Genomic DNA, 25,886 nt, shown 5'->3' with positions numbered 1-25,886 from the left:
TGAATCCCTATGGTCCAGGCGGGTCGAGCCGGCAGACGGAAGCGGAAGTCGCTCGGGCCACTTCCGGGGCGCCGACGTGGACCGTCAGGGCGGCGGGCCGGGCCCGGTCGGGTTGGGCGATGCTGACCAAGTTCGAGACCAAGTCGGCCCGGGTGAAAGGTAACGGCCGCGCTGGGAGCCCCGCGGCGGACGGCGGGATGGGGAAGGGCACCGGGTGTCCCCGGGCCGAGGGGGCCGGGCGCCCCCGCCCCGGGGCCTGCGGGGCCCCGGCGCTGCCCCGGCCGCTCCCTGGCCCGGGGCGGGGGGGGCCCTCGGCGCCCCTCGGCCCCGTTCGCGCGGCGGTGCCGCTGTCACGTCCCCGTGTGTCTCGGCAGGGCTCAGCTTCCACCCCAAGCGGCCGTGGATCCTCACGAGCCTGCATAATGGCGTGATCCAGCTGTGGGATTATCGGATGTGCACCCTCATCGACAAATTTGACGAGCATGATGGTGAGCGTGTGCGGGGAGCGGGGGGAAGGCGCAGTCTCATAGCGAGACTAAAGGTTGAACATGGCTACGAAGTAGGGTATTAGTTTCATTGCTGATAAAAAATGAACTTGTAATTGTATTCAAAAGGCTTAGATGTTCTGTGATGTGTTCCTGCGAGTGCATTGATAGAAAGGAGCGTGATCTCAGAATTTTACCTGACTTTTCATTGTTGTTTTAAAGTTTTTGTTTTATCATTACCAAAAAACACCTGGAGAGGGATAAAAATCAAACTCTAAGTGGTATAAGGGACTGCTCCAGCTGTCAGCCACCTTTCTCTGTCAACCTGCTTCTCCTGTTTGTAGGACCTGTTCGAGGTATTGACTTCCACAAACAGCAACCTCTCTTTGTTTCTGGAGGTGATGATTACAAAATAAAGGTAAAAATTTCCCTTGTTATCTCTTGTTCTGTAAAGGATATTGTCCAGACAAGGGGACGTGTAGGGGAAATGCTGACAAGGTGAGAGAGTGAGAGGAAAAATAGTGCTAGGAGGTTAGGATTCTGCCGTTTCAGAAGCATTGCAGGTAATTATAACAAATTGAAGTCTCTGTGTAGCTTGCTTTTGAATCATATTGTAGAACAGAAGAGGGAGGTTTGTAAAGGAGCTAAAATCTACTGTGTTGTGAGAAAGTACAGGAAGTCTAGGTGGGCTGTGGCACACACTTCTTGTTCTGTTTCTGTGTTGTCCAGGTCTGGAATTACAAATTGCGCCGTTGTCTTTTCACGCTGCTTGGGCACTTGGATTACATTCGCACTACCTTCTTCCACCATGTAAGCCCCCCTGCTACTTAACCCAGTGATATATGTCTGCTATCTCTTTGTGTGAAATGAGATCTTTCTTTTGCTTCCCTTGATGGGAATTATTGCTAAAGAAATCATATCTGATTTTCTAGTATGATGGTTCTCCAAGCATGTTGCTCTTCTGTAGAGGTGTAAGAGGCATAAATTCTGCCTCCTATATCTTAAAACAAAACAACAAAAAAACCCCCAAATGGTCATTCATAGGGACCATTGGAAAATACCGAGAGGGGGAGGGGAAGGACATCTGGGGTAGAGAATATTATTTCATTTACAAAATGCTGTGTCTTTTAGGAATATCCCTGGATCTTGAGTGCTTCTGATGATCAGACAATTCGTGTTTGGAATTGGCAGTCCAGGACTTGTGTTTGGTAAAGTCAATGGGTGCTTTACAAGTAACTGCAGGGCTGGGGTGCAAGCCGTCTTAATTCGTAGTTTTCAAATGGGAGATGTGAATGACGTTTAAAAGCTTGGCATAGCTGAAGGAATAGAATTGACAAAGAAACCTGATCAGTTGTGAATATTTCTGTCAGTCTTTCCTTTTGCTCATTTATTCTGATGCTACTAAACTATCTCTTATTTGTAAATTCACATGTTGTTTGAGTAAAAAATTTCCCAGATTAAAATAATATGTTGATACTCACCTATAAAGTTATTGCCATCAGAAAGTAAGCCCTTGAATGCTCTCCACAAAAACATATGTCAGGTGTTCAGTCACACTAACTCTTGAAGAGTTGCATTTCTCTTCTGAGTGTCACCTTATCATATATTTCTTATCATCCCCCTTTCTCAGACTGAGCTTATTGCTATTGGTACAAACTGAAACGTGCGTTAGTATTTGCTATGTTTAAATGGTATTTTCTGTCCTCTCTATTGTAGTGTGCTGACAGGACACAACCACTATGTGATGTGCGCCCAGTTTCACCCCTCTGAGGACCTGGTAGTGTCAGCCAGCTTGGACCAGACTGTGCGCGTTTGGGATATTTCTGGTGAGCTGCCCAGGTCGAGGGGGTATCCAGTGGCACAGCCCACTTCAAAACTGCAATTGCTGAAAGCCAAGTGAGGCAGGAACAAGTCAGTTGATATCTGAGAGCAGAAAAAGTAGCCTGTTGACTAGGAGTCTCAGGCAGCAAAGTACAGGATTCTCTACTGGCAGGGACTCTTTGCCCTCAGTTTCCATGGAGTGTGGGTTGTTGGTTGGTAGGGACCGCTGCGGATCATCTAGTCCAGCCTTCTGCTTGAAGCAAGTCTTCAACAATAGATCAAGTCAGCTGGAGCTTTGTGCAGTGAAGAAAACCTCTAAGGATGGGGATTCCACAATGTAATATCCCAGTCTGATATTTTTTTTTAGCCAACGTGGGTGATGAGTATTGCTGTCAGAAGGCACATAGTGCTGTCACTGAATCAGCTTTGCTGATGTGCCAGACTTGTAGGAGGAATTCTTGAGATTTGTGGATCATCTTTATCCCCTTGAAAAACTCTGGAGGCAGCAATAAGTCATTCATTCTGAGATAAAGCTAAAAAGGCCTTTATATGGATTGCAAAAAAGGCTTTTCTTTTTTTCCATTTTGGTAACCTAGTTGTGCATGGTAACAGGAAGACAGTGTTAGAAATTTTTTCAGCCTACACTTTGCTTTATGTTTCATAAAATAAAGCACGTTCTAAAGATCAGAGCGAGGAGATGCAAATCAAAATTCCAAAGTATTTTGCTAGTAACTTATTGTTAGCTGTTTCTTAGGTTATAGCTGGGCCACAAGGTGACTTAATGATTGGAAGAGGATCCCTAAATGAAAAAGTAAAATGAAGAAAATAGTAGATGGAGATAAGGGGTTGCTTGGAGGCAGGCAGGTGGGGCAATACTGATGGCGTTACAATGTTGTGAGCTGTTGTAGAGATAGATCGTGGTCCTTTATCCCACCTGCCGCTCTCGGCATTGCAGTTTTGGTTGGGCGTGCTGCACTGTTTGTGGTACACACTCAGACATGGCCAGCTGTGTCAACAGTAGGGGCTGGGGACAGGATCTCCTGGTTATTTAAAACCTGTCCCCCTCTCTGTGCTGCCAGCGTGGGGAGTCTAACAGCAATTCTGCCAGTAAGCTTCACTGATGCATTCTCCCACAGACTCTCTCTCTCAGCAGATTTCCTGCTGCCAAATTGGTTTGGAGATGGTACAGAGCTTTTTTTTTTTCCTCAGCTGATATGTGATGAGGGGTTTTAGAGATGTGCTGAATTATTGACTCAGCTGTCGCTCCAGTCAGACAGGACAGTACAAGAGTATTGGTGTGTGAAAAAATTAGGGATAGATGAAAAATGGATTCAAAATAAAGATTTCCTCCATCCCTCCACTCCTGAAATTCCCCCCCCCCCCCCCCCAAATGACTTCTGTCCGTAGCAGGATTCTGTTTTGATTCTGGGAGTCTCCTGAGAACGGTTATTTTCCCATTTTGTCTGACGTCTGTCGTGCGAACATAATCCTAATCATAGACAGCCCCATTTGATACTGAGATTTAATTCCAGTTCCGAGTGCTGCCTATAACTTGCAGCTTCTGCTGACATCAGTGGGAAGTTATGTTTTCAGCAGGTTCTGGGATTATGAGCGCTGGTTCTTTGATGGCCTCAGTTAAATGAGTTGAAAGGCCGTATTCCAAAATCTTCTTCCCAGAGTTCTCAGCTTTGTTGGCAGTGAGAGATGGAGGAGTTGTGGGTGAATTAAGCATGACCTGGAGCAGGCAATCAAGACTGCCCTATTGTTTTGAACTCCCTCGTGTTTTGTGCTCTGTGGACCGAAACTTTCTGTCTTTGGAGCTGCTGATAAAGCATCTTCAATGCAAAACGAATGTGGTCCAGGTTAGAGTCCATTTCTTGCTAGTCTCCTGAGAGAAACTGTGTGAATGCAGTCAGAATGAGCATGTTATATATAAAAAAAAAATGCATGAAATATATGATGTATTATTCACTTGTGCTGTGGAATGAAGTCCTTGCTTATGATGGTGATATTAACCTACAGCAACTACATAATAACCTGTTTTTCTATCTCTTTTTAACTGTTAACCCTGGAGGAGGGTGTTAGTGGTCATGATCAGAAAGTGCTTTTGTATATAGTGTAACATCACGCACCAACTTCTGAGCCGACAGACCTCAGATAGTATGTTTAGACCTAGCCTGCCTCTCCTTGTGCATCCTTAGTGGATGTACGTTTGTGGTTGGCAAAACCTTTGTACAACTTCAGCCTCCACTGCACTTTTCCAATTGCCCACTGAATGCAGATGGATTAGAGGGACAGGAAGAAACCTGTGCTTAGAAAGGCTCTTGGGTGCTGACTGTTTCATTGCTTAGTTTTGGTCTTTGGTAAGTTATAGACCCTTAAGTATGAGGCCTGAATTGGGAAGAAGAGGAGAATAGAGCAAAAGAATTTGCAAAGGCCTGTCTGTCATTCAGTGTTGCCTCTAACATGTCAACCACTGTATTCCTCAAAATGGATCCCAGGAATGTCGTGATGCTTTGCAGTTCTCTTCCTCCTTCTCTCCTAAGCTCCAGTTTGTTGGTCGCAGTTAGCGTGTGTCCCCTTTTCCCTGGTTATTTTAACACCTGTTCCTCTTAGTGCTCTTGTGCATGTTGAGCTGAGTCTCTTAGATTTCTTTTTTTTTTAAAACAGCTGTCCTCAGAATGCCTAATATCTACTGTTCTGCAACAAGTCCTTTCTCTTTCCCTGCTCCCTCCCCAGAGCAACGCAGGAAGCTGGTATGTTCTGTGAGTGTCCTGCCTTCCCTCTAGATCTGTGCAGTTATGCCAGAAATTTTCCACTTGTGTTCCAGTCCTGTTTCACTGGCTTGTCAAAGGCTCAAGTATTTTCTCTTCTAAAAGCCCTGTGTTTCTTCTTTCACCACCCCTTGATTATGTATGTTTTATTCCTTATTTCTGGGGCAGTTTGTGTCAGCTTTGTAGAAGCTTCCACTCAGCCACTCAAGTTCTTCACTGTTACTTGGACCATCTGTGTGTACCTCACCCAGCGTGCAGAGCATTCATGCTTTGTTTTGAGCCACTGCTTAATGTGTTGATTTCATTAGACTAACTTTCTCGAAGAGGTTATTGAGACTAGACCTTTACCTTAAATCTCCCCAAAGCCGCTAATTCTTGAGGAGTTTGGGAATCAGAATTATAAGAAGAAAATAATAATTTTATTCTCAGTATTGTTTGTTTTCCTATTGCACCTCACTCTCTGTGGGCATCCATAACTGGTTCAGTTCTGATTTTATCCTAGTTATCTTTTTCTTAATAAATTTCATGATGGCTTCCTTGGGCCAAGTACCTTTGAATTGAAAAGTGTATTTTCTGAATTTTGGTTTAGAATGCTTTATCTATGAAGTTCACAGTCTCTTTTCCGTGTGTGTTGCTGGACGAGAGGCTTATTTCAATTCTCACTTTCCTGACTGTGTTCGTTTTGATTTTTGAATGAGGGATGGTTGATTTAGGTTTGTTTTTAACTTGGATAATTTGGAGTTTTCTTCAGAATCAGGAACAAGCTTTAGTTCCTATAGTTTTAGCCTCTTAAAGTAGTTCCTGAAAATACCTTGTTTGCAGGCAGCCTGTTCAAATTCGTAATCAAGAGGTGAATGAGAGCACTCCTCAAAATGGCGTAGATGCGAGCAGCCTAAAATTGCAAGATCAGATTAGCAAATAAGGAGCGAGAGAGGGAGAAACCAGAATGTGCCAGTTGTCCTTTGCTGTGGTGCTGCCCTCTGCGTCCCAGTGAGCTGAAGTGATCCTTTGTATGGTGTACTGCATTGCAGACTTTCCTTTTGACGTGTCTAATCTGAGCTTGCACTTTTGGAGGAAGTGGAAGGGAGTCCTGGATACTTCTCTCACCCTCTTCCACTCTTTCAAGTTCTTCCTTTCCACCTGAAGATGTGTGTAAACAGCACAGGAGAGCACTCAGCTTGTTGCTAAATTAAAAATATTGTCTTGATGATGTAATTTTTGCTTCCTCTGCCCCTGCTTCTCCTCCTCTGTCCCTCAAGGCCTAAGGAAGAAGAACTTGTCCCCTGGAGCTGTGGAATCGGATGTCAGGGGAATAACTGGGGTGGATTTGTTTGGGACAACAGATGCAGTTGTGAAGCACGTTCTTGAGGTACTGTGCACTCTACAGCCTTTTCAGCTTTATTTAACTAAGTCCCTGTGATGACTTCAAATGATTCTCTAAAAGATCTGAAAAACAGTGGAGGAAAAAGGAGTTGATACCTGACTCAGCTTTATAGACTTACATGCTGTTGCAGAATATGGCATTTATTTTTAAGAAATTTAAGATCTGAAATCTGGAGATGTTTGCACTGTAACCTAACAGATACTGTTTTCTCTCTACAACTAAAACCTCAGCTAAATAGCAGACACTATTGCCTTGTGGGGGGCTCCCTTTTCTCAGCATTCTGTAATAGCTCATTAAGGCGAGGAAGGCTTCAAGTGACTTTACTTCTTGCTTGTAGGGCCATGATCGTGGAGTGAACTGGGCTGCCTTTCACCCCACCATGCCCCTTATTGTATCGGGAGCTGATGATCGACAAGTGAAGATCTGGCGGATGAATGGTAAGAAGATTCTCCAGAGGGAGCTCACAGAAAGAAGGGGAGGCTAAGTAGGAGAAGAGTTGAAATTTATGTTTGAACATCTATAGGTTGAACCTGAAGGTAATGTACACTTGCGAGCATGTCTGTACAAGTCAGTGGTAAATAATCCCAGGCAGCATTGCCTTTTGCAGTCTGAGGAGAGCTCAGTTCCCTAGCCAGCACCTCAAGCTTCTCTTGTTTTTCAGCCACATCTGAGCAGAGGCTTGTAGGAACAGATAAGCTTGACTGAAGTTTTTTGAATGTACGCTAATGCAATGAGAAAGGGAGCTATTCCAGAGCCAGAAGCCTTTCATCAGGAATGGGTGTGTTGTCACCTCAGGCTAGATAAACTATATAATATTCTTAGCACCTTTTTGGTAATCTGACTACGTGCTCATCAGATGAGTTGTGCTACAGTTGAGAGAGAAATCATGAACGTAAATCGGAGAGTGATACAGTAACTAGCAGCCCATGGAATCCACTTAACCTGCTTAAGCATTAGTTTCCACATTGTGTTTTGCTTTTGTTAGAATCAAAGGCCTGGGAGGTTGACACTTGCCGTGGACATTACAACAATGTCTCGTGCGCTGTCTTTCACCCGCGGCAGGAACTGATCCTCAGCAATTCAGAAGACAAGAGCATCCGGGTCTGGGATATGTCAAAACGGTTAGTGCTTTTCAAGCATCTGACTCAACCTTATTATGGAAGTTTTAAATAAGTGAAAGGCCTACAAATATTGTTAGAACAGTTCTTAAAACATCAGTTCTAGAGTTTGAAAATTCATGATTAAGAAACCATGTTCTTCACATTCTCGGTCTCTTTGAGACACACTTTAGGGATAAGGCTTGCAATTATCTGAAAGCAAATGGAAGAGGGCTGGCTTGTCTAGTGCTACTGCTACTGAAAGTATTTTGAATGAGAATATATTATTTTAACTTGTTTGGATGAGTATCATTCTGCTGAAATGGATACAGAATGAACCAGACTAGAGATTTGTATGTAAATTAAGTATTTATAAAACAACTGCTTTAGTTTTGAAATCAGTTACTGGATCTAGTACTGTTCTTCACCTTAGGCAATGGGGATAGCATTATAAATAAAATGTGTCTGATATGAGAGGATTTCATAGGTGAACCCTAGCTGGAATACTGAGGGCAGTTCATTTCAGTTCTCATTTTGACATAAGTCAGTTCTGTTCTTATTTAGAGAGCTTAGCTAGTACTAAGCTAAGCTTACTCCAGGGTTGGACTCTCATCTGCTCAGGCTCTCGTTTTTATAAGAGAAATTTCTGGGTTAGGGAAGCAAGGTAGTTTGCACATTTTAAAGCTGGAAATAGTATTTGAAGTGTCCTGACTCTTGAACAAGCCTGACAGAGCACAAAACAGAGGCTTTCTCTAAATGAAACAAGCCAGAAGTCTTTGAATTCAGTGTTTTGAACTCTCGGTGCACTCCCCCATAATGAATGCCAGAGATGTTCTGTACTGTTAAGCTCAGGATCTTCATTTTGTGAACTGGAGCTTACATCAAGGTTTCCATTTTGTTTATTTTCCTTAATCCCTCTGTTGCACGTTTAGCACGGGTGTCCAGACATTTCGCCGTGATCATGATCGCTTTTGGGTATTGGCTGCTCATCCCAACCTCAACCTCTTTGCCGCAGGTAAAAAAGATCTACTCGATGTCTGGCAGGCTGCAATGAAGAGAGTACATATTCCAAGCAGAAACTCTTTGCATGAAGGATTTGATTTTCATTAGCACACTTTGAAGAACACGCTGGCTTGCAAATGCTTATATTAAATGTAGCGGATGGAAAAGATCCTTATTTAGCTTACCTCAACGTCTGAGCGCTGTGGATGGAACAGTTTCACTGCATCAGCTGCTGATCAAAGCTAGAGCAAGACAGTCTGTGCCTTAAGGCTAATGCCTCAGAGCATTAGCTAGTTAGGCATAGGACAGGTGCAAGGGGAACCCCATGCTGGACTAGTTACAATTACCAAAATGCATGTCAGCAAGGCAGTGTTTCTAGTGGAACACCAGATCTTAGATTTATTGGGAAACCTAAAGGGATGGAAACATGGCCCTTAGCGAGGGCGGAAATAAAATCACTTCTTTCAGTCAGGCTGAAAAGTAGTAGATGTGGCTGACAGTCATTGGTTGCGATCTTTGTTGGATCTTTCTTGGTTTGAGGGGCTAAGTCATGTCATCTACACAATGAGAAAAACGCAGAGTTAAATTCTTAAGTTTGAATTCTCGCATGTCTTTTCTCAGGCCATGATGGTGGCATGATTGTGTTCAAACTGGAGCGTGAGCGGCCTGCTTATGCCGTGCATGGGAACATGCTGTATTATGTGAAGGACCGTTTCCTCCGCCAGCTTGATTTCAATAGTTCAAAAGACGTTGCTGTCATGCAGCTGCGAAGGTAGGAAGAGATGAGAGTGCTTATGTTACAGTAGTTGCTGGTGTCCTGAATTACTAGTCCTCATTGATAAAAAGATTATATCATCATTTTCTGTTCAGTACCTCGGTTTCAACTGATTGTTCTGTCAGATGAACTCCAAAGCCTAAAAAAAGTTGATTTAGGTCAATTTTTATCCATTTACAGTTAAAATTTTTTTTGTAACTAGCTTCAAATTTGAAGTAACTTCAAATTGAAATACCAGGCTGCTCATTTAGAAAATGCCGATGTTATTAGTTTTTCCGTGTGGTTTTGAGCCAGGAAATTAATCAAAAGAGAGCTGTTCTGGTAGTGTATTTCAAAAAAATGAGGAGTTTTTATCAGATGATGATTTGGGTAGAAAAAATTGCGGTCTGCTCTATTATTAACTCTCTGTTCTCTTCATCACTCCTCTTCAGTGGTTCCAAGTTCCCTGTGTTCAACATGTCGTATAACCCAGCTGAGAATGCTGTCCTCCTCTGCACGGTAAGCCAGTTTTGCTGCAGAATGTGCTAAAGGACTTTTCAAGAGGCTGTGAATGTGAATTCTGTTTTCAAGATACAATATAAAACTGAGTCCCAAATGCCAAGAGGATGTGAGATACAAAGCTAGACTGAGGACCAATTTTATGGGTGACTTCTTGTTTGTGAACTGTTTTGTGTATTTATTTTTGACATCTACCAATTTGTTCCTTTTCTTCTCATGTTACAGGCTGAACATCATTTTTTTTCTTACTGTTTTAAATAATTTTCCTTCTCAAGTGGGTTTGTAATTGGGAGGACTGGGGAAATCCTATCTCTTAATGTTTTTTTCGTTTTGTTCCTTCACCCCACAGAGAGCCAGCAACTTGGAGAACAGCACTTATGACCTGTACACCATTCCCAAGGATGCAGACTCCCAGAACCCGGATGGTAGGTGTTTCTTATTTCACATTAATCCTTCTTAGTGTTTTGTCTCTTTACGGCTATCCCTTCCTCTGCTCTCATACTGTGTGTTTGTGTGTGTGTTTTATGTATATGAAAGCTTCATTTCTCTAAGCCTCTCTTGTTGGACTCTTTCTCCATGTTTCCCAGTGCCCCTGCAGCACACATCATTTGGCAGGCTTCCTGCTTACTATATCATAAGCTTCACTGACTTGAAAAATTCATGTTCATCCCAAACTTTTACTGCTACAAATATATATTTTATAATTTTGTTATTAGGAACTTTCCATTTTCCCTTTCGACGCAGCAGGCAGCCTTCCTGGCTTGTCAACAGAGATGGATTTCAACCAGATATGTTTTGTTCTAAAAGGGTTTATACTCTGAAAAGTGGCTGTAAAAGTGACAGTGCCAGGGCACCAGTATTCATTCTTCCTCTCAGCAAATTCCAATCAGTTTTGTGCAATTTACAAGTCAAAATATGATTTAGAAAAAAAATTTTTCTTTCTCCTAACTGTGAATTCCACTTGGGATCTGAAACTCCAGCTGGTTCCTCCTGCCTCTGTCATCATGGCAGTAAAGATTTTGAAATGAGTGGGAGTGATGAATGAGTTAGACTGGAATCTAGCTTACTTTTGTGGAGACTTCCTAGTTTCTGAGGGTCTAACGAAGGGAAGATGTCTTTGTCAGTGCAGTCAGCAGGTGTATTTTGGAGAGCTTTTTAGTCATTTTATATAGATTAAATGTTACTAAATATATTTCAAGCACTTATTCCGATGATTGAGAGGTTCAAAGCTGACTTGTTTGGGGACGTTCAACTTGTGACCCTGTTAAGGAGTATAGGGGTAATTCTTTCAGAGGAAGAGGCGTCTCTGCTTCATTAAAACCAAATACTCTTAATTTGTTTTCAGTTGAAAATTGAGACTCACCCTTGTCTTTGTCTTGTCTTTATTTTTCTGGGTTTTTTTTAAGCAACTATCTATTCTCAAGGACAACATAAAATTCTACTAATTGATAAGTATCTTCCTAATTAATTGCTGTGTATGCAGCCTTCTGATGATCTCCCAGGTCTGTGAAGTGGGGATTTAACACAAGCCCTGGAGTTGTCATCCTCCTGTCCTTCAGTTTATTTACCCAGCCTACAAGGGGAGCTAAACTTCCCCCTATAACCTTTTGGGTAGTACATTTCCATCACTTTCTGCCTGGTGTACAGTCAGTGTTAAAGTTTTAAAGCCATTACATGTGGGGGAAGTCAGTAAAACCCCTGAATTGTGGAGATTCATAAAAACAGGTGAAGTTGCCTTCAGAAAGCCCCTGGCTGAGCTGGGAATAGAATTTAGACCAGTCTTTCATATATGTTGGGCAGTAAATGAAACCTTGCCCTTCAGCCCTAAGTTATTTGTTAGGATGTGGATCTGCCACAGATGACACTAGGCTTGGTAAAATGGTACTCAATCCAGTGAGCGAGTGGCTTGCAGGTACCCTAAGAAGGTCTCCCAAAACACCCATGTTTTCAGCAGCAGGAGTACTGGTGAGTACTGGAAACCGAAGAAGGAGAAATTGTGTTTTACCAAAACAGCAGCAGCTCTGTCACCTCGCTCGTCTGTTCCCTTCCTCTGCTGCAGCAGCCTTCCCCGCATCTGAAACACATCCGAAACACATCCTGCAGCACAGTTCTCTCTGTGCTTCTGACATGCAGAGTGTTGTGTTTATATTAGCATTTTAAAACCGAGAGAACAGCTGCGTGCTGGGGAAAGTGCAGCTTTTCTCCTCCAGCTCGTTATGTTGGTTTGCGGGGGGGAGGGAAAGGGGGCTTACATTGAAGCCGGGACCCTCGCTGCTCAGTTTGTTTGGCCAGCAAGGCTCTGCTCGTTAGCTTGACAGACTGCGCTGTCGCCCAGGATGGCCTGCTCCAGCGCCAAGCAGTGGCATTGGCTGTGCAGGCAGCCACTTGTCTTGTGCCTTGGCTGAAGAGAAGGGCTGGCGCTGGCCACACGGAGATCTGAAAGGACATTGGGGGAGGAAATGAGTCTTGCGAATAGCCTCAGGTTAAACATGAATTAGTAGGAAGCAGCTGATCCAACAACAAGATGGGATCAAACAAGACTGACTAATGTGTTGCCATAAGAGCCTGCCAGCGGTTTTATTCACTGCCTGCATTTTGCTCTCCCCAGCCCCTGAAGGGAAACGTTCCTCCGGGCTAACAGCTGTGTGGGTAGCTCGTAACCGCTTTGCAGTCCTGGATCGCATGCATTCGGTAAGGGGACAAGCTTAATAGGGTCATCTTTTTAACTGGGTATGTTGTCATTTGGAAGCATCTGAGTGGAAAGTGGGAAAACTGGGTTAACAGAATTATTGGTGATCTGAGTAGACTGGCAGAGCACTGTTGGTAGAGAGTGGGCTGCAGATATAAAGAAGCGTAATATGGTGAAAACCTGATGAATTTAAATACTGCTTAACTTCTTTTACTATAAATGTTACCTCTCAGTTGCTGGAGGCCTGCTATAGAAGGTGAGCTAAGAAATGAGAGCTGCCCAGAAAAGGAGTGTGAAGCTAGCCAGGCCACTTTCATAGCATGAAAGTGCCAAATAAATGGTGAAAAAGCAGGTATAGGTTTTTATGAAGCTCTTTGTTCTCACTCATGGTGTGCAATAGGACAAAGAGGAAATGCAGTATTGGAAAGTTTTCCTCACTTGGATTTACTTAGTGGGAAGGGGAAGAAAAGTCTTAATCTTTTGCCTTGTAAAAGATACTGTATCCATCAGTTTTTAGCGTTGGATTGCATCATTCAATGTTTTCTTGCTTAGTAAATTCCATTTTACTACGTACCTGTTTTGTTATTCCTCTCTCCTTGGCTTTCCCTTCTCCCCCTTGCTGTTCTCCTGTCAATTTCCCCAACTATTTTTTTTTTAATCTACATTGTGTTCTCTATTTACCTTGTGTATTCACTTGTAGAGAGGGCTTGCAAATTTAATCAGCCAGCTGATAACGACAGCAGTGGTGATGAAGGGAGAGTGTGCACTGTGTGAAGGTGTACTAAGAAAAATAGATTTTTATTCTGACAGACTGACGTGGTTGAGTTTTCTGGCAGGATAAATTTCTGTTGATCTTGCTTTGTGAAAGGCTGTATCTTCTGTTTGTGTCTCATGTTATTGGGGTTCAGCTACACAAAGTGAGCCTAAATGATCTTAAACATCTTTGTAGATTCCACCTAACTTTCCTGTGGTTTTACTTTTCGTTCATCACATCGCAGATCCTAATCAAAAACCTGAAGAATGAGATCACCAAGAAGGTGCAGGTGCCGAACTGCGATGAGATTTTCTATGCTGGCACAGGGAACCTGCTACTGAGAGACGCAGACTCCATCACCCTCTTTGACGTGCAGCAGAAGCGGTAGGTTTTAGCCTGCTGGGAGAAGTTTTAATGTTGTAATCCTGCTGGCGTATGCCCTCTGGGGACAAGTAATAGCTATTAATGCACTCCAGAATTTAGCATCAGCTGCAGGCTGCATCAGACTGATCCAAACCACGGCTAACAACTGTTACGAAAAGCACAGTGTAAACATAGCCAAGGTGCAATTTATGCTGCAGGCGTTGTGCCATTGATCACAGGGAGATGTGTGCCATACCCTTGTAAATTCTGTGACTACAGAACTGGGTATTATAAAAGGGGAAAGAAATCAAAAAAACACCAAACTCAATCAGGCTAAGCTCGCCCGATGCCTTGTCCCTTAGGTTTTGTATCTGTACAAAATACTCTTAAACCCCACAGTGTGGTAGCAGGTTCATAGTGATAAAAGTGTTGCTAGCCACAAAGAAACAGACAAGGAGGTGGTGGGTTTAGCCATATTTGGGGCTTGAGAAGGAATCTGGATTATCTGCAAATAGGTATAGTGTATGTGCTCACATGTCCCAGAGCTTGCTTCATGAGTCTCGTTTCCTTATTTGTGTGCCTTTTGTCTTTGTAGTATTTTTGGGATAGTTGTGAACAAATTTAACAAGATAAATGCTGCTTGGAAATTCCCTATTCCCATGTTCTCTTAAATCTATCCTTAAAAAACAAAAGCACCTCAGAGACCTAGAATGTGAAGTCAGTTGTCATCTCGAGTATGTTTGTCATTGTGCAGATATGGAGAGAGGTTTGTTTTGCTAAACTGGACCACAGAGACAGTCAGTTGTGTCACACGATTTTATAGCTCTAGAATTGCATAAGGGGGGTTGGAGCATCTGCAAATTGGGTTCAGGTAGTCATCATGGAGCTTGCTGTGGAGAGGAGGGATATTGTTCAGCACTCTGATGTCTGTGCTGTCCTTTTCACAGAACTCTGGCCTCGGTGAAGATCTCCAAGGTGAAATACGTCATCTGGTCGGCTGACATGTCCCATGTAGCTTTGCTGGCTAAGCACGGTGAGCAGGGGACACCTAAGTGTTTCACCTGAGTCCTAGGCACTGCATCAGCCCCTTCCCCTTTGTGGAGCAGAATCCCTCCTCGTATGGCCTGTTAGAGTAACCATTCAGTGCCATGGCCAGAAACGAAGGTGCAGCTGAGGACATTCAGTGTGGACCCTTTCGGTTCGTCTTCAGCAAAACCTTTCTGTGAGGTTGCAAAAAGGAGGATTTCTTAAACTCCTCAAAAGGGATCTAGTAGTTTTCTTCATAAAGTAAAGGCAGATGGTAACAATTCTGTTTGTGCTTGCTGTCATCTTCTTGATGTCTGACTCTTTGAATAGATCCCTGTTGCTGGGGCTATGGAGGAGATAAGCCATAATTCAGAGGCAGATATTTAACGATAGAGTTCCACATCCTTAAATCTTATTTTTTTTCTTCTCCAGCCATCATGATCTGCAACAGAAAGCTGGAGTCACTGTGTAATATCCATGAAAACATCCGTGTCAAGAGTGGTGCCTGGGATGAGAGTGGTGTCTTCATCTATACCACCAGCAACCACATCAAATATGCTGTCACCACTGGGTAAGTCTGGGTATCACCCACTGAGTCCTGGAACTGGCAGGTCTTGCACAGACTACTGTGTTTTTTTGGCAGACAGCAAAGCTGGTGTTGGCGTAACTGCACTTTTTTTCCAATGTGGGCTTACCCAAAGGCAACTGGAGCTAGATGGTTGCACTGGCCTCATCTTTGGTTGCTTATATTGTTACTGGTACTTCACTGCTGGGTGGTTGCACTGCTCTCCAGACCGGGACTTGCTTTTATCATCCAGGCTAAGATGATAGTGTTTGAGCCTACTTTGAGATACAGCCTGTATCAGCATGCATATCAAGTGAATATGCTGTGTTTTGGTGTAGGGATCATGGCATCATCCGCACCTTGGATCTGCCTATTTATGTTACCCGTGTGAAGGGAAACAACGTGTACTGCCTGGACAGAGAATGCCGTCCCAGGGTCCTCACCATTGATCCCACAGAATTCAAATTCAAACTGGCATTGATCAACAGAAAATATGATGAGGTGAGGAGGCAAGCGAAACGCTGCACTCTTCCTTGACCATGACATGGGGGTATAGGATAATCCTTCCCAAGTGGCATTGTCATCTTCATGCCTGGGCCTTTCCTTTGCAGGTGCTGCACATGGTGAGGAATGCCAAGCTTGTGGGCCAGTCCATCATTGCCTACCTGCAAAAAAAGGGCTACCCTGAGGTGGCACTGCACTTTGTCAAGGATGAGAAGACCCGGTTCAGCCTGGCACTGGAATGCGGTAACATTGAGGTGAGGTGGCAGGTGGTGCTGTGGGAAAGCAAATGTTACTTTATGTTGCAAGGGGGAGGAGTGTTGGGAAGAAAAAGCTCACCTTTTCCTTTCCGCGTTGCGTTTCACAGAATCTGCATCTCCCTGGGAGAGTGGTTGAGAGTCACAGACCCGCTTCCTAGAGCGGGAATGATAGCAGCTCTGCTAAGGTGCAGGCCCTCAGCTGAGGGCATGATTTAATGCAGTGATCCTTATAATCCTATCACAGCTATTATGAACAGGAGCCTGCAGGGAAGACTGCCTTCTGTAAAGCGACTTACTGTTTTCGGTGGGGCAGAGAATAGGGCTCAAGTCTTGTGAGCGTGTTCAGCTGTTTTTTCAGGTCCGCCCTTGTACCCATGTCTCATTCCCTTGTTAGATTGCTCTGGAAGCAGCCAAGGCTTTGGATGACAAGAATTGCTGGGAGAAGCTGGGGGAAGTGGCATTGCTGCAGGGAAATCACCAAATTGTGGAGATGTGCTACCAGCGCACCAAGAATTTTGATAGGCTCTCCTTCCTCTATCTCATCACTGGCAACCTGGAGAAGCTCCGGAAGATGATGAAGATAGGTGAGTCCCAGGACAGCAGCAAATAAGAATGAGATAAAAGGAGCAGACTGTCACTCCCAAAGGGAATGAATGGCAATACAGCAGAGGCAAAAGCCAGCAGAGGCAGCATTACATCTGTTTTTCTTTTGATTTAGCTGAGATCCGTAAAGATATGAGTGGCCACTACCAGAATGCCTTGTATCTGGGAGATGTGTCAGAGAGGGTGAGGATCCTGAAGAACTGTGGGCAAAGTGAGTAATATCAGACTAACATGTGCTTCTGTGGGCTGGGGAGAAGCTGGAGAGGTGGTATGGATGAATGATAATTTCTGGAGGCAGATAATGTAATCCCTTACAGGAAAAACAGAATCGGATGGGAGGAAAGTAATCTAAGAGCTAGAATACTACCCAGGAGACCTGAGACAAACTTTGACAATCTGAATATGCTCTGTCATTGCATGCACACATTCTAGTCCTAAATCCAGTGATACCCCTGAAGGTGTAATTATAAATCTTAGTATGATGCTAATCTTTCCTTTGTGGCAGTTTGGCCATGCAAGCCAGTATGAGAAGTGTTCTTGCTCTAGGCAATGAAGGACACCCACTCATATTAGCTATATCTCATTTCAGAGTCCCTGGCCTATCTCACAGCTGCAACTCATGGTCTGGATGAAGAAGCTGAAAGCCTGAAGGAAACATTTGATCCTGAAAAGGAAACAGTTAGTGAACTAATGCTTCCTATTTCATTATGAGAGCCCTAGAGTTTGGGAAGGGGATGGCAGTGGAATGTTGCGTTAGTACGACTGTTGAGGCAGCTCCGTTCCAGTCACTGCTCATCATCAGACTTGAGACTGTCTGTGCTGCCTAGAGGGGGGTAGGTAAAAGAACAGGATTTTCCTTACATGGTCTTAAGCTGATTTATGTTCTTTTCTGCTCAGATTCCAGACATCGATCCCAATGCAAAATTGCTGCAGCCTCCTGCCCCTGTCATGCCTCTGGATACCAACTGGCCATTGCTGACTGTCTCCAAGGGATTCTTTGAAGGAACAATTGCTAGCAAAGGTATTGCTCTGTACCTGCAAAGCTGCATTAAGATGGGATATGCAGAACTGAATTTGTCCCTGTGGCTCCTGAACTGTGGCTGTTAAACCTCGGATTTGTTGTGTGTTACTGGCAGAGGTTGGAATCCAGCTGTATGTTTACACCACCCTTAAAATCTCTCAAGAAATCTTCTGGCCTTTTAACAGAAGATGGTGTCTGACAATTGGAGGGGAGGGTGTTAGCCCAAGTTAATTCTTTGCTTAACATCTTATCTTCTCAGAGATGAGTAAATGAATAATCCTATCCTTTTTTTAAGGCAAAGGGGGTGCTTTGGCTGCAGATATTGATATTGACACTGTTGGCACTGAAGGCTGGGGTGAAGATGCAGAGTTGCAGCTGGATGAAGGTGGGTGTATCCAAGAGTGTTTCTTAGAGAAATGAGAGAGAAGAGAGTGTATGTGCGTGCATGTGCATGTGTGTAAGAGCTCCAACTAGTTCTTTTTCTCCGTGCAGATGGTTTTGTGGATGCTGGAGAAGGCTTTGGAGAAGAAGGCCTAGGTAAAGGGCAGGAAGAAGGAGGCGGATGGGAAGTTGAGGAAGATTTGGACCTTCCCCCTGAACTGGTAGGGTGCTTTTGGGTGCAGGGCATGTTTGTGAGGCTTCTCAAGTAACCCCTCATTGCCATGAGACAATGAAAGCTTGCAGGGAAAAAAATGTTTTCTGTTCTTTACCAGAGAGTCTCTGCCACCACAGTTGCAGCCAGCTATGATTCCATCTGGGTGTCAAACACTTGAATGCTAATCACTGTCCTGTGTGTTTCCCCAGGACGTACCTGCTGGTCCCGCAGGAGGAGCTGAGGATGGTTTCTTTGTGCCACCCACCAAAGGCACCAGCCCTGCTCAGGTAATGGGACAAATCTTTTGTCATCTTGCCAAGAAACTTTCTATTTCAGTATTTGTTTTTTCAGGCTCAGTCCTTCTTGTTAACATTCAGCTGTGAGCACAGCACAGCAACATGTTATGGGGACTGAGGGGTGATGAGAGTAGGTAGGACAAATGTGTGCACGTATGCAGTAGTTCTTGTAATATGTTTCTCTTCCCTTTTTGTAGGTGTGGTGTAACAATTCTCAGCTTCCTGTTGATCATATCCTGGCAGGCTCCTTTGAAACAGCAATGAGAGTAAGTTACCCCAGGAGTTCCTGGAGGGGGGGGAGCTTGCCCTTGTCCCCATGTGTTCTTGTCTCTGATCCAGTCTGAAGCTTTCTTTTGTGTCCTTTTGTGAATCATTTCATAAATGATTTTGTCTGTGTGTGAAACAAGAGGTCAGAGCCTGAGTGTTGATGTCTGTGCAGCCTCTGTAGAGCCCTAGACATCTTTTACTCAGCTGATCAATGTGTCCCTTTCAGCTCCTTCATGACCAGGTAGGAGTCACAAACTTCGGTCCCTACAAGCAGCTGTTCCTGCAGACCTATGCCCGTGGCCGTACGACCTACCAGGCCCTGCCTTGTCTCCCTAGCATGTATGGATACCCGCATCGCAACTGGTAAGCAATTGGACTAGCTCCTTTTCTGTGCTCTTTGCCTTGTGCCATTTTCCTCCCTGACACCTTGGAAGTTCAGTTGTAGCCAGAATTCTTCTCCTTCTCTTCTGAAGGGAGGAGCCTTCCTGTTTGATGGATGTAAATAGAGAGTCTTTCATTAATGTTTTTTTTTCTGCTGTTTGTTGTTAGATGTAGAGACATGGAAGGACTGCCTCCCTTTTTAGAGGCTGAAAATAGTGTGAAGCACTTGGGATGTTGGTTTTCCTAGTTCTAATGCTTTCCCTCTGGCAAAGTTAATCTGAAGCTAGAAAATCTAGAGAACTACAAGTGTGTTTTTTGCAGTGACAGCTGGGCACCACTGTAGAAAAATGAGCCTTACGTCCCAGCTTGTGTTAATGCAGAGACAGCTGGGCATTGTGGGGGGCAGAATTACAGAAGCACAGATGTCATTGGTGCCAAGGTGAGAAGGACAGTGTGGCCCTAGGTCAAAGTGTTGCTGACAAGTTGCAGGTGAGCTGACAGTGTAATGTTGGTGTGTTCTGGATGCCCTCTGCAATAGTTCTGTTTGTCCCCCTCCAACCCCTCTCTGGTGCTCCCAGGAAGGAAGCTGGCTTGAAGAACGCCCTTCCCGCTGTTGGACTGAAACTCAATGACCTGATCCAGCGCCTGCAGCTGTGCTACCAGCTCACTACAGCTGGCAAGTTTGAGGAGGCCGTGGAGAAGTTCCGCTCCATCTTGCTCAGTGTGCCCTTGCTGGTGGTGGACAACAAGCAGGAAATCGCTGAGGTGAGAGGCAGATCTCTTTTTTTGACCCTGTTCTGCATCCCCTTGGGGCTGGAGGCCGAACGCCTGACTCCCTCTGTCTGCCTCTCTCCAAGGCCCAGCAGCTGATAGCCATTTGCCGGGAGTATATTGTGGGGCTCTCAATGGAGATAGAGCGGAAGAAGCTTCCCAAAGAGACCCTGGAGCAGCAGAAGCGGATCTGTGAGGTACAGAAGCTCTGTGACATTCTTCACTGATTTGGGGGGGGAGTTGAGGAGGAAAATAGCCTTTTGGTTTAAAAGGCATTGGGAATCATGAGTTCTGCCATTTCTACCATTTCCTGTTATGTGGAGTTGTGCCTCAGTTTCCTGCCTTTAAAGCAGAGGTGGCTGTGATCACCTGGGAGGGTTTGGTATGTTACTTGCAGCATTTTCAGGGCATCCAGTTTCTCACTTGGTAGTGATTGTATCTCTCCTTTCCCTCCTTCTCCCTACCACAGATGGCTGCCTATTTCACCCACTCCAACCTGCAGCCTGTCCACATGATCTTGGTGCTGCGCACTGCTCTCAACCTCTTTTTCAAACTCAAAAACTTCAAGACAGCTGCTACCTTTGCTCGTCGGCTGCTGGAACTGGGTCCAAAGCCTGAGGTGGCGCAGCAGGTATGTCTGCAAGGTGCACGGCCAGGAATATCACCGAGTGCGCTCTGCGTGCTTCGGAATGAGACCTCCTTGGTTCAGAGAGGACTGACTATTGCTCCATGCAGGGATGGGCTGAGGCTTTTGTGATCAGAGCAGAGGTGCTTGCTGGTGGGAAGGAAGAGGTATTGAGGGGAATCATCCTGATTTATGCTCGTTACCAGTTGAATCCATTCCATCTCCTGTGGTAGACTCTTTGGACTGCTTTGTAGCTTCCCCTCTGGTCAACGTGGTTGCTTTTTGCAGACCCGCAAGATCTTGTCCGCGTGTGAGAAGAATCCCACTGACACCTACCAGCTCAACTATGATATGCACAACCCCTTTGACATCTGTGCTGCCTCTTACCGGCCCATATATCGTGGCAAACCTGTGGAGAAGTGTCCGCTCAGTGGAGCCTGCTACTGTCCTGAGTTCCAGGGGCAGATCTGCCGTGTCACCACAGTAAGGGAGTCAGAACGTCTGTAATTACGCACTCCTAGTCCATGGTGCTTCCTTTGAGAATCCACTCTAGCACTTTCCCCTTTGCTCTCCCTAAACTGACTTGGCTTGGGCTTTGGGTCTAAAGTTGAATATCTGAGGACTTGGCGTGTGAGGAGGAGCAGTTTGGGAATTGCGAAATACAATGTAGTTTAAATTCTAGCTTCAGGGACTGACCTTGCAGTCCTGAGAACTGTATGGGCTGTGAAAACCATGTATGGGGTGGGATTGTTGAGCTGCTTTTAAACCTTAATCATCTCCCTTTTATTCCTCAGGTGACAGAGATCGGCAAAGATGTCATCGGGCTGCGGATCAGCCCACTCCAGTTCCGCTAGGGCCCTGCCCCGTCCTGGGGAGGTGAGAGGATCAGAGGGGAACGATCCCGTTTCACAGCAGTGTTGAAACTTTTACCTCCCATCATTCCAGCTTCTAGTCAAATCTCTTCACCATAGTTGTGCCCGTGCTGTTGTCTTACATACTCTTCCCCTCCCAGGAATGTAGTAGTGAGACTCTCTGCAGCTTTTGAGTAGCAGCAACTAGAGAGTCTGTTTGCAGATCCAGTTGATGTGACATTTCTATGTACTATTGCCTCAAAGCTACCGTTTCTCCTCCAAAGCCAAATCTTTTCCAGAGGGCAAAGACTGGCTTTTGCTGAGACCTGGGTACCATATAGTGCACACCATAGAAAATACTTGATAGGCAGTGACTGGCTCTCACTTCCTTTAGTGTTGGGACTCCTGAAAGAAGTACTCAACCTGCTGCAGCTGGAGCAGCAGGAAGAGCTGACTCAGCTCTCAGTGGAGCGTGGCACTGTCTGGACCTGGGACCAGCACAGGCGTGTCCCTGCTCAGAGACAGCTCTGCTCCCTTTGGAAATGGTGGGAGAGCAGCTCAGAAGCTAACTGCTATTGTTGATTTTTTTGGTTCTGCCAGCTTTTTTCAACATTATCTGCTTCTCACATGGATAAAATAAATTGACCATCTTGATCTCCCTCTTTGGTAGCCCAGTTGGTCTTACTGAGATAGAATGGATGCTGGATTTCATTTCCCCTTTTGGTAGTTTCTTCCATCCCCCCTGTGCTCTTAAGCTACTAGCTCTGGAGGGTTTTAAAGTTCCCAGAAAATGGAGGCTACATTGCTGAAATAATTTATTATGTTGGCAGGGGGTGCTTCCACTAATTATTAGTGTATAATTGCTCTTGCCTGTGCTCAAATGGTTGTTGCTCGTAATGCTCCTGTATTCCCGTTTACCTTGTGTAGTTGTACCGTTTGGTATGCTGTGCCCTTCCCCATGGTATTTAACAGACTGGATGATCTCTAAAGTCAGGTGCATTGTAGTTTCCAGCAGTTATAAGGCTGAAAATGTACATTTAGGGGGATTGTGAGGTAGAGGGGAGAAGACCCCTGTTCTCACGTCACTGGAGAAGCAGAGGAGAGGGATCAGAGGTGTCCTGGCTCCCTCAGGTGTCTGGACTGGTTGTGTAGTGCTTCCCCCTGACTTGTGCTGCAAAAATAAAACCATGCCTTATGCTGGGATTTTAAACCTTTACTTTATTCAGAAAATGGGGAATGGGGATGCCCATGTTTCAAGGGGACTGCTTCCAGCTTTGCGTGGTTTTTGCTCATGATATGTTCACAGTGGTGGGAGAGGCAGAGCTGCCTGGGCTAGCGGCGAGGGGCCTGCACAACCAGGGCCTCGTGGCATGCCACTGCAATGCCCCCAATGAGGTTCAGAAATTCCTGGAAGTCCAGCTGCCCATCACTGTTCAAATCAAGTTTCTTCATCATTCTGTCCAGGACAGCTGGGTCCTTCTGATTCTGCAAAAGATCAGGGTGTCTGCTATCAACATCTGCTTGGAGGCAACGGTGCCCCTTGCCGTTATCTGTCAAGGTATGAACCCTGCAGCTACTGAATTTTAATCGCCATTGGAGAGGGGTTGGCAGAGGGAGACAGAACTCAGTTGGGGCAATTTTTGTTAGGATGTACTCTGGCTGCTGGCAAAAGTGAGTTCTTCCCACCACTCACCCCACAGTGCTTGTGAGAACAGGCTTTCACTGCTGTCCTAGGGGAGGAAAAACACCATGGGAGACTCCTGGAAGGGTCTGGCCTGGGTTTTGCTCACCTTTGTGAAGGAAGCCAGCTCGCTGTTCATGAAGGAAAGGAACTCTCTCTTGGAGAGCGTGCAGTTGTCCCCTTCTCGCCCTGCATACCGCTGGAAGACAGCCAGCAGGGACTCGATGCAGCGTTCGGTCTCTGTGGGTGACACCTTTGACTGAAGGAGCAAAAGCAAGTTTAGGCCAGCCCTTGAAAGCTCTTTGCTTGCAGAAAAAAGCAGTGTTACTTGCAGAGGAAGGTGGGGGTGATGGGGGACCTTGTGCAATTGCTCTCCTAGAGGCATCTCATTCTGCGCCCAACCTGTCCAGCTGCATTTTTCTTTAGTATTAATTTTTCTAATGCCCTGCACAGCACTGTGGTGAGGAAGTACCCAGGGGAGGGACAGGGTTTGAGTCATGCTGCTCTGGGATTCCTGGGAGCTCTAGCACGGAAAATCCCCAGGGGAAGCGTCAGCTCCCTTAGGAGGTGTTGCCAGGAAGGGGAAGGGCTCATGCGCTGAGAATGGCTGCTCCTTCACCCTAGAAGAGCAGCTCGTTTTTCAGTGATTTCCAACAGGACTTGGCTGTAGTTGCTTTTCTGGAAAGATAAGCATTTCCCGCTTTCCCTCCCCCTGCCTCTCTGGACAGAGGAGAAACTCTGAGTCAGGAGACAAAAATGTGAGCAGCACTGGCTCCCCAAACTGCTCCTGTCTGGGAACTGCAATAGTGCGAGGGCCGGGGGGATGGGGAGCCGGAGGGTGAAACGCTGGCCTGGCCGGGGGGGAGCTGGGCTGGCTCACGGGGACACCCGGGGAAAAGGGAGGGGGACAAGAGGGTCCCCCTTGCCCTGAGCCACAGGCCCCGAGCCACGCTGCAGCCTTTGGGAAAGGGGAGAGCTGGGAAGAACCCGCCCTTCCCTCCCTAACCTCAGCGTCCTGGGGACTCCCTGGCCACATCCTGCCCCGCCTGAGGCTGAATTTAGCCTTTTTTGGTTGATGCGAGAGAAGCGAAGCCGCTTCCGCCCCGGGCCCTGCTTCCTCGGCTCTTGGCTTCCCCTGCAGCCCCTGCCCCGGGGTCTGGTGGAGGGGGAGACGCAGCCCCAGGTCCAGGGATGGGCATCAGAAACACGAGCAAGAAACAGGAAGGAGGGAACGAGAAAGGGAGAGAGGAGGGAAGGCTGGGGGGGGGCTGTGGGGGCTCAAATGCCACCTCCTGCCCCCCCCAGCTGCAGGGACTCTCTGCCCTCCCTCTCCACAGCACTGCACCCTCTTCCCGCTCCCAGGCCCCCTCCTAGGCAGCGATCGTCACTCAGCCCTTGGCACCGTCTCCTCTTCCTGGTGCCAGAGCGAGTCCCGCTTCCAGCTGAGCGCAGAGCTCCAGGGCTGCTTGCTGCCATCTCCTTCCAGCCGTCGCGGAGCGGCGTCTCCCCGCCCTTCCCGGGGACCCCGCTCACTCACCATGGCTGGGGCGCGAGGAGGGGGCTCGGTCCTCGGCGGGGCTGCGGCGCGGTACGGCGCGGGCAGGAGCTGGGGCGGTTATGAGCCTCGCCCCGGCTGCCACCGCCCTTCCCGGCGGAGCCGGCGCCGAGCCCTGACTCAGCCCCCTCGGCCGCGTTGGGCAATCGCCGGCTCTAACGGCAGATCCGGACGTGCCCGCGGCTCCCACCTCGGCTCAGGAATGCGCGGGGCCCCTCCTCCGGCCGCTTTCTTCTTCTTCCCTCTGTTTCATTCCTTACAGTTACACTTCCATTTTTCTCCTTCGTGTCTTTCAACCTTCATTTTTCTTCCAGCCCGTTTCTCCCCTCGGCTCTGTGCCGCTCGTCCCTTTGGGGCTCCCCTCCCTTCTCGCCCAGCCTGAGGGCCCCCCGGGCTGCCTTGCTGCTACCCAGAACGTCCTGAGCCTTTTCGCTTGCTACGGCGAGGTTTGGCCTCCCCGGCTTTGCTAGGAGGAGCTGCTGGGGCAGCAAGAGCAGGCGAGGCAGAGGTGAGCGGCGGCTCTGCCCTGCGGAAGGCAGTTGGGACCCGAGGACAAGGACTGTGTAGCCAGGGCTGCTGGAAGGGAGCAGAGGACTTGCCAGGGGCGCCAGACCCTGGGGCCCCCCAGGTCCATCAGCAGCTGGGGCCTGGCCGTGTACCTGCTCGTCTCCACCTGCTCCCGCCTGGCGAGCTCTGCTCATAGCACGTTTTGAGCTTATACTATTGCAAAAGGGGCAGCCGCCCGTGCTGTTGGGCTCTCGGGGGCAGAAGGGGACCGCGCTGGGGCTGGGGCACCCGTCTGAGCTCCCCGCCGCGGCTGGCCGCCCTTGTGCCTAGCGCTGCTCAGCTGCAGCAAGAGTCTGTGCTGGCCGTGCAGGGCTTCAAAGGGGGAGACAGGGAGGTGGAGGAGGGACGGCCAGAAGGCAAGGGACGTGCCTAGGTAGCGTGGAGGCGGGACGGCGGGGGCTACTGGACTTGCCCTGCTGTGGAATCTGCACGGGAGAGAGGAGAGCTGGGCCGAACCCTTGTGCCGTGGCTGCATTTGCCCAGGGAAGCAGGGCCGGCCACGCGAGCAGCCCCAGCGCCGTGCCCTCGTCCCCCAGCCGCTCCCCATCCTGCAGCCAGCGGCTGCTGGGGAAGTTGCTCGGGCACGTCCGTCTATCTGTGTTTACCTAGCTGCTGCGTGGTTACGGCACCCTTTTTCTCTGCCCCTTTGGGATGAGCACGAAGACACCCCAAAGCCTGC

The 25,886-nt window shown here is 46.9% G+C and overlaps 3 protein-coding genes across 4 annotated transcripts in view; 2 read left to right on the top strand and 1 right to left on the bottom strand.

The window, feature by feature from the left end:
• The first annotated feature begins 2 nt into the window (after window positions 1-2).
• COPA (COPI coat complex subunit alpha) lies at window positions 3-22,066 on the top strand. The gene is made up of 33 exons (XM_026116391.2): window positions 3-159; window positions 375-488; window positions 830-903; window positions 1,215-1,295; window positions 1,617-1,693; window positions 2,202-2,311; window positions 6,340-6,449; window positions 6,802-6,901; window positions 7,450-7,585; window positions 8,494-8,576; window positions 9,185-9,335; window positions 9,770-9,836; window positions 10,186-10,261; window positions 12,445-12,527; window positions 13,524-13,663; window positions 14,590-14,675; window positions 15,101-15,239; window positions 15,572-15,734; window positions 15,845-15,991; window positions 16,389-16,578; window positions 16,713-16,808; window positions 17,187-17,275; window positions 17,495-17,618; window positions 17,914-18,003; window positions 18,111-18,220; window positions 18,423-18,500; window positions 18,707-18,775; window positions 19,003-19,139; window positions 19,736-19,922; window positions 20,015-20,125; window positions 20,398-20,559; window positions 20,842-21,036; window positions 21,348-22,066. The coding sequence occupies exons 1-33, from the start codon at window positions 120-122 to the stop codon at window positions 21,405-21,407; spliced, it is 3,675 nt and encodes a 1,224-aa protein (XP_025972176.2). The 5' UTR covers window positions 3-119; the 3' UTR covers window positions 21,408-22,066.
• Window positions 22,067-22,602: 536 nt separating this feature from the next.
• S100A11 (S100 calcium binding protein A11) lies at window positions 22,603-24,826 on the bottom strand. Its single transcript, XM_026116392.2, has 3 exons — window positions 24,623-24,826; window positions 23,195-23,344; window positions 22,603-22,889 (listed from the first exon to the last, which is right to left on the bottom strand). Exons 1-3 carry the CDS (start codon window positions 24,623-24,625, stop codon window positions 22,737-22,739), a joined length of 306 nt encoding a protein of 101 aa, XP_025972177.1. The 5' UTR covers window positions 24,626-24,826; the 3' UTR covers window positions 22,603-22,736.
• Window positions 22,867-25,886, top strand: part of LOC112994443 (keratin-associated protein 5-1-like) — a 47,645-nt gene continuing 44,625 nt past the window's right edge. For both annotated transcript variants that reach the window (XM_064498967.1, XM_064498965.1), the window contains exon 1: window positions 22,867-22,962. The gene's annotated coding sequence lies outside the window, so the exon portion shown is untranslated. The remainder of the gene's footprint in view (window positions 22,963-25,886) is intronic.

This window comes from Dromaius novaehollandiae, chromosome 29 (genome assembly GCF_036370855.1).
Source record: "Dromaius novaehollandiae isolate bDroNov1 chromosome 29, bDroNov1.hap1, whole genome shotgun sequence".
In the NCBI taxonomy this organism is placed as follows: domain Eukaryota; kingdom Metazoa; phylum Chordata; class Aves; order Casuariiformes; family Dromaiidae; genus Dromaius; species Dromaius novaehollandiae.
Note: the sequence above shows the minus strand (reverse complement) of the source record. Positions and strands in the feature narration are given on the sequence as shown.